The following is a 7,685-nucleotide window of genomic DNA, read 5'->3' as shown; positions in this document are numbered from 1 at the left end:
CTAGTTCGTCTTCAGACAGAATATCAATTCTACATATCATTACATACATAGTCTATTGTGACCTAGTCACTACAAGTTTAATTGAAATGAATTATAGATTTTATAGATGTATAAATTTCTAAGTAATCATGAATAAAATATTTGAGCAGTGTGTATGAGAAAAGTGATAATTAATTCATTTTATTGATAATATCAAGTATTGCTAAGAAATCTGCTCGGTAGAGCATAAATTCCAAAACATATTTTTTTTTATTTTTTATTTTGTTAAAACTATCGACACATAATTAATTTTCAATTTTTAGTTCTTGACTCTCATTCTCTTATTACCTATTCTCTTATTCCCTAATCGATTTTGAACATATCATGTATCATATGATGAATAGGGAGGAGGGTGTTTGCAATTCTTCTTTAAAATATATCATGAATAAAAATATGGTCTCTCTTTATGAGCTTGATTCTATTATTTATAGGCGTACAATAACACTACTACAAATTAACATATTGAGTACGGAAAGGTATTGAGTGCGACATGTCGCACCTAATAGTCGCACCTAAGCCCATATTAGGTGCGACATGTCGCACCAGATACTCGTCCGGATGACTAAAAATTTCGCTAATGTTTAGTGTTATTCGGTGCGACAATGTCGCAGCTAATATGAAATTGTCGCACCTAATACCTTTAGGTGCGACAAATGTCGCACCAAATACCTTTCGGTGCGACAAATATCGCACCCAATGAGTTTTAAAATTAAATTTGTCAGCGAATCCCGCCGAACTTTTTTTTGGATCTGGGATTTCATATTGGGTGCGACATTGTCGCACCCAATATGATTATTAGGGTTTTAAACCCGACTTTTCTTATTTTTTCACACATTCACTCACTCTCTCTCTCTCTTACCGTCTCACAAGGTCTCTTTCTCTCAGCCAGCCCCCGCCGCCGTCCTTCCCCGCTCTGCCGTTGCCGGCCCATCCTGGTACGTCCCCATCTCTCTTTCTCTATATCTCATCGGCCGTCTCTCACCGTCTCACTCTGTCTCTCTCTCTCAGCCAGTCCCCGCCGCCGTCCCTCTCCGCTCCGCCGCTGTCGGCCCTCCCTGGTACGTCCCCCTCTATTTCTCTCTCTCTCTCTCTCTCTCTCTCTCTCTCTCTGTCTCACCGGCCATCTCTCACTCTGTCTCTCTCTCCCAGCCTGCCCCGCCGCCGCCTGGACCAGCCCCCTTCCCGCCCGCCCCACCGCCGCCTGGACCAGCCCCCTGCCCGCCCGCCCCACCGCCGCCTGGACCAGCCCCCCGCCCCGCCGCCTAGATCGATCAGCATCCCCCCCTCTATTTCTGATTTTGTATTTTTTTTAATTTAAAAAACATATTAGGTGCGACATTGTCACACCTAGAGGTATGACTATTAGGTGCGACATGTCGCACATAATGCCTTTTGCTACGGGTTATCCGGTGCGATGCCGTCGCACCTAATAAACTTTTAGGTGCGACATTTGAAGTATTCGGTGCGACATTCGTCGCACCGGATAACGTTTTTTGTCCGGGAATATGTTCACTTCATAATTCTCAAAATGTTATCTTTCTTCACCAAGCTTACACATAATGAAAATCTCTTTCGATGTTTGTGTTTCATATAGTAGGCAACTTAGACGTTGTTCTTGATTATATGGCAAGAGCCATTGGAATAGCCTCCATTGCATAAGAAATTTCAATTTCAAGTCAAACGTCAATCATCTCGTAAAGCATATCCACCAATTGTACGTAGCTAACGTCTTTGAAAACATCAAACGCGAAAGTCACAGCATTTGTAAACAACCACTCGTGATCTTCTGTCATCCAGGTCCCATTAAATAAGAAAAACACTGAAAAAATGAGATTATTGATCACAAAAACAGAAAAATTATTTTAGGCATCTCTATCCATCGCAAAGCATCTCTATCCGTCGCAACCCTTCTATGATTATTGTCGCAAAAACTAACAAATTTCATCTCCAACCATCACAAAGCGTCGAAAAGATCAAAAAATTTCCAGACTATTTAATATTAAATCTAACCAAAGTCAAAATATCATTCTAACCTAGTTTGACTTATTCGAAATGTAAAACAAGAGAACATACCCATTTTTTTGAACTTCGATCCACGAAATCCACGATTTTAGAGAGAATCCTAGAATTATAGAGAGAGACAATTGGTAAAATGAAAAAAAAGAAGTTGAATATGGTCTTTAAAGTTTAAACTTCATTCAAGGGTATTTTTATCCAAAAAATGGACAAAAGTCCAATTTCAGATATTATGAACACAAGAGATCCATCTAAGACATTTAAAAGGTTTTAAAGTCTAGAAAATGAAATTTTTCTTCGAGAATCTATTACTATATTTCAAAAATATCTTATTTTACATTTTTCTTTGTTGTTTACAATTTTTTCCTTTTTTGGGGTACTATTTGTAGTTTCATTCAACTTTTTCTTAAATAATTTCATTTAAAATAACAGCAAAATCATTTAGACATTTAAAAATGAGTTATTTATAAACCATTTAAAAGCTTTAAGATATTTCAAATGGTTTATTGGTGTAATTACCTGTGTAAAGATCTGTAATTCCTCACTTTTAATATTGGTCTCGACGCTATTCGAGGTGAAGATTTAGTTTTTTATCGCCACCTGGACGCCGGGAAGGTCTCAGCCAGATAGCCGCCATCTCTCAGCCCGATTCCTTCGACCAATTGGAAAAAGTAACACATAAAAAAAGGAAAAAAATTGATTTTCAGTGTTAGGTTTGTTTTATGGTGATCAAAATCGTTGTTTTCTATTATGTTCGTATTCGAAGTTTGTTATCTATGTATAAATTAGAATTTGGTATATATAATGGCTGGGACCTCACCTTCGAGCCACGAGGTCATGATGACGGGGGCCGCGGTAGAAGCTGGCGATGAGGATGACGACGAGAAAATGAAATGAAATTTTGTTTGAATGAAATATTTATTGATTTGTTGTTATTTAGTTTATTATCCAAGAAGGCTATGAAGATATAATAATAGCATTAAAACTCAACAAGAAAGCTTTTGTAGTGCAATCAAAGAATTCATGGTCAATGATTTTGGATATTTGGTCTTGTTATTTTCTCTACAAAAGTTGATATTTATTTGTTGTAAGGCTTACACATCCAATTTCGTTGTATTAGCTTGGAATGAAAAAGTCTCACACTCACAGATGTGTGTATCTTGAATTATTTCAGAAGAAATATAAGTATACACATTGATGACAAGTTTATCATTAAATCTAGGATTCAAATTCAGGATTTGTTAACAAATATGTATACACGTCATCAAATTTGTTGACATAATGTCACTAAAATTAAGATTTATTGACATACCAGTCAAACAAAAAAGATAAAATATATTTCACAAAAAAGATATTACTAGTATTTTCGTCTTGGTTATACTAGAATTTCAGTCCAAAATCCCAAAAAAATTGTTATTTTGCTTTATATTTCAAAGTTCAAACTTCGAATAGTTCTCTCTCTCTTTTTGGTTAGTTGGTCTTTCGCTTCCCCTAATTCGACGAATTTCAAGTTTCCTTGCAAAAACCGTAATTTAAAAATACTACTTTGTATGTTTCCAACATCTCACACAGAATCAGATTCACCCAAAGTCTACAATGAGAAGAAGAAAGAAATAAAACCAGAGTCTTTTCCAAGCACAGCAGTGAAAGCAAAACAACTATCTCGCACCAAAGGTAAGCGATCTCTGTTCTTCTTTGCGGATTTATATTTATTCATGGATGTTGTATCTGCGTTCTCACTAAGACCAGCTATTCTTATCTTACCTTTGAAGATTTTAGGAACCTCTTGTAGTGTAGAGAGGCGAGTACTTTCTAGTCCGAAGAAATGGAGAAGAAATTAGCTCTTTTGCTTGGGGTTTTACTTTTATTGCCTATAGCTCATTTATTTGGTGCTGATTTCCAGGTAAAAAGAAATTTAGAAAAGAAATTAAAAAAAATCTAAACTATAATTGATTTTTGAAGTATATCTGGGTTTTAGGGTGTTCAACTAAAGATTGGGTCTTTTCATGAAAGGTCAAAGCGAGTGAAACAAAAACTTCAGATCCTGGAATCTCTGACGATAGTGAAGATGGCGTATCGAAGAGGAACACAGATCAAGGTGGCTTATTGGGCGCCGAAGATAAATCGGGCGAGAAATCCGATCCGAGAAAAGGTTCAAAAGCTCGGAAACTCGACGCTGGATCGGACGATCCGAAGAAGAAGACGACGAGACCGAAGAAAGTGGAATCCGATGGCGAAATAAAGATGGTGAGTGAGAAGAAGGAAGGTACTAAAGGCCTCAACGAGAACTCGGTGCGGAATGGGTCGGGGAAAGATTACGATTCGGAATCGAGGAGCGGAGAAAATAGAGATCTTGAGGGCACGGTGAAGCCGAGTGAAAATTCGGAGGATAAAGGGGACGAAGATCGAGGGAACGGTGGATTGAAGAGAGAAGATGACTGTTATTCTTCGTATAAGTGTTCTGACAAGGACAACGTGTTGATCGCTTGCTTGAGAGTCCCGGGAAATGGTACGTGTTCGCAGTTCAATACGCGAGAGTCATCGCTTGAATCAATAGAGATCATTGTGAAATCAGACATAATAGTAAATGAGGTTGCTTCTGAGTTATGTTGAAATCGTGTTCATGATGATAAACTGTTTTTATTATTCTTTTGATTTTTTTTTTTTTTGGTTTGCAGACTCTCCACACCTTTCACTTTCTCTTCTGATTCAGAACAAGGGCAACGAGTCTTTGACCATCGACATTTCAGCTCCTGATTCGGTTCAGCTTGAGAGTACTAAAGTCCAGCTTCAAAAGGCAGAAAACAAACAGGTATATAGTTTGAAGCAAAACTGTTTTTAATGATTTTATTTTGATCTAGTTCAGTCTGACACATGCTTTTGTTAAATATGGAAACTATAGAAATTATTACGTGAAAATGAGAAGAATTGAAACATAAAAACAGGTAAGAAGGGTTATAGCCAGTGATAGAAATAAAAAAAGGTATAGAAGAAAACAAAAAATCCAGCCCCGTTTACACAAAATCAGTTTTATTAATAAATAAAAAACCAATGGACTATCGAGCCGTTTAGCCATTTATCTCTTACCACGCACTCTCCAGCAAAGATTCTAAATCTCCGAGAAGTTATTTATTCTTCTCCAGCCAAATCTCCAAAAAACCATACTTACATAGTTAAGCTAAACAGTAGAAATTCTGTCATTAGCCATCTAGGAGGCCATAAATATCGTCACAGTTGAAGTTGAAAACCGAGAGAATGCCTAATTTGACTAGCATTTGCTTCTAGAGAATGCACAGAGATAAACGATCTATTGATTCACCGCCCATCTTGCAATATACACACTGACTCGGAAGGAGTTGCGACTTTAGTTGGGTCCCGGTATCCAAGGGAGACTTTAGTTGGAAATTTCACTGGCTTTAGGCTCCGTTTGGGACCCGAAATGTGCAATGACAAATGAAAATATGAAGGAAAAGGAAAATCGAAATCCTATGCTGTGTTTGGTAGTCATGGAAAATGGGAGAGAAAGAAGAGGGGAAAGTGAGAAAATAGACCCAAAAGCGAGCCCCGTGTGTAGAAAGTTAGATGAATCTTATTATCACCCCATTTTCCATAGAAAATAAATCCCCTCAAGGATAGGGATCGCCTCATACCCGAGACCTTTACTACCCCAAAGCTTATCTCTGGGGCGACCGTTAAAATAATAACTGACAAGAGTACTGAGGAAACACAACCCAAAACACCTTTCTCCAAAGACCTTACCCTCCAAAAAGTTCCGATCGCCCTGGTCATAAGCTTTTCTATTTTATTTTTTTAAATCAATTTTCAGCACCAAAGCATTTGACTTTGACCGAGGCGCAACCTTGACCACTTCGTTGGCTATCGAGATCAGACCACTTACACCAATGTCTTGTAGACACACTAGTTACAACAAGAGTTCAGGATCAAACGGCCCCGGAGTCCCAGAATTCCTCAAAAGACCTTAAAAATAATATATTACCTCAACTGTGTTCCAGTTTGGGATAAAAAAAGAATACCGCAGAGAAATCGGCTTGGTGAGTTACAGCTGTCAAATCTGAACTATGCATCCTCGATTTCTTTCATCGAGAAAGGAACTTGTGCCAAAATCACTTTTTTTTTCAATCTCTCGAAACCGCATGAGAGCGCGGAACAACTTCGAGTTCGCATATCCGAACTCAGATTTCATCTGGAGGATCTTTTTCTCTTCTTTCCAATATCTTGCCAAGCTCTTACCTTCCATTGTCAAAGCTTTAGTCTTTATATCGAAACATTTTACTGGACGAAATGTCAAACTCGACCACAAAATCCAGAACATGACTACAATGTCATATGCCAAAAGGGCCAACAAACTGATGCGATTTATGATTTTTTATTGACGATTTTTTTTTTTTTTTTAATAATTCTTGAAATACAAAAACACAGCAACATAACCACCAAAATACAAAGGCATTTTCAGGACCACATTTTTTTTTTTTTTTTAATAATTTCCCCATTGCTATATATGAGGGCATTATAATCAGCGCAAGGGAGATTAATTGGGAAGAAATCGGAGAGCACGAACCTCTCGAAAGCCCAGATATCATCCAAAAAGGGGTTTTGACAAACACATTGGCATTGACCACATTTTTTTTTTAATAATTTCCCCATTGCTATATACGAGGGCATCGGGAAGAAATCGGAGAGCACGAACCGCTCGAAAGCCCATATATCATCCAAAAAGGGGTTTTGACAAACACATTGGCATTGACTCTCTACCGCGGAATTTGACTTTTTTTTTTTTTTTTTCAACGAGAAGGTGGAGGTCTCGATCGGAAGCAGCAGCGGAGGAGGGAAGCAAAGCTCGATCGTGCTGACGTCGGGGCCCCGCGTCTGCGACCTCGACTTCAAAGATCTCATGACGTCGCATGGCTACAAGTACCTGCGGCTCCCCGCGCGGAGGCCGGCCATCGCGGCGTTCCTGTCGTTCTCGGCTCTGGCGATCGTGGGGTCCGCTTGGATGTGCCTCGTCTCCCGCAGGAGGAAGAGGCTCTCGAGGCTTCCGCTCGGAAACGCGGCGTATCGGAAACTCGACAATACGGGGATTCCGGCCGATGCCCCGAAGTCGAGCGAGAACGACGGGTGGGACGAGAGCTGGGGAGACGACTGGGACGACGACCAGGAGGCGCAGCCTTTGACGCCCTCCAAGCCGTCCCCGAGCTTCTCTTCTAATGCGCGACTTGCCTCGAGGCTCAGCAAGGAAAATAGGAAAGATTAGTTTGTTTTATTTTTAATCTAATTATGATTGTTGTAATTTTATACTTTTTGGTATAGCGGTTATAAGAGGCAATGTTAATTTTTAATGTACACTTTGATGACAAGACGGACTCTTTTTGTCTGATTTCTGGAAATCATTGGAGAAGTTTCATATTATAGGCCTGATAATTAATCAAATATAAAAATTGCAAAGATTTTAAGAACATGTGTAATTTTTTTCATTGGTTTTGAATTTTTGAAGAGAAATCACGATTTGTCAAACTCATGAATGAGTCGTGACTTTAGTGAAGACGAGGCCGTGTATAATATGCCATGGAAAAGTTTATTAAATTCTGCGTCTTGAGTGGATCTTAAATAAT

The 7,685-nt window shown here is 38.8% G+C and overlaps 1 protein-coding gene across 2 annotated transcripts; it reads left to right on the top strand.

Moving 5' to 3' along the window:
• Positions 1–3,506: 3,506 nt before the first annotated feature.
• Positions 3,507–7,479, top strand: LOC149405533 (uncharacterized). Of its 2 annotated transcripts, XM_089607275.1 has the most exons (6): positions 3,507–3,524; positions 3,628–3,729; positions 3,828–3,958; positions 4,069–4,564; positions 4,734–4,867; positions 6,869–7,479. In XM_089607275.1, exons 3-6 carry the CDS (start codon positions 3,881–3,883, stop codon positions 7,325–7,327), a joined length of 1,167 nt encoding a protein of 388 aa, XP_089463401.1. In that variant the 5' UTR covers positions 3,507–3,524; positions 3,628–3,729; positions 3,828–3,880; the 3' UTR covers positions 7,328–7,479. The 2 variants fall into 2 exon arrangements, with proteins under 2 accessions (XP_089463401.1, XP_089463402.1); XM_089607276.1 differs by lacking the exon at positions 3,507–3,524 and having other exon boundaries at positions 3,531–3,729; positions 3,835–3,958.
• Positions 7,480–7,685: the final 206 nt, after the last annotated feature.

This window comes from Urtica dioica, chromosome 2 (assembly GCF_054948205.1).
Source record: "Urtica dioica subsp. dioica isolate 48M chromosome 2, U.dioica_male_clone48M_v1_H2, whole genome shotgun sequence".
Classification (NCBI taxonomy): domain Eukaryota; kingdom Viridiplantae; phylum Streptophyta; class Magnoliopsida; order Rosales; family Urticaceae; genus Urtica; species Urtica dioica.
The sequence above is the reverse complement of the archived record's forward strand: the minus strand, read 5'-3'. Positions and strand labels throughout refer to the sequence as shown.

What these genes read in the sequence shown, in the direction of transcription:
- LOC149405533 (XM_089607275.1), top strand. Translation starts at nt 3,881, where the DNA reads ATGGAGAAGAAATTAGCTCTTTTGCTTGGGGTTTTACTTTTATTGCCT. An exon ending in TATTTGGTGCTGATTTCCAG is followed by an intron (nt 3,959 to 4,068) that starts GTAAAAAGAAAT and finishes TTTTCATGAAAG; the next exon opens with GTCAAAGCGAGTGAAACAAA. An exon ending in AAAAGGCAGAAAACAAACAG is followed by an intron (nt 4,868 to 6,868) that starts GTATATAGTTTG and finishes TTCAACGAGAAG; the next exon opens with GTGGAGGTCTCGATCGGAAG.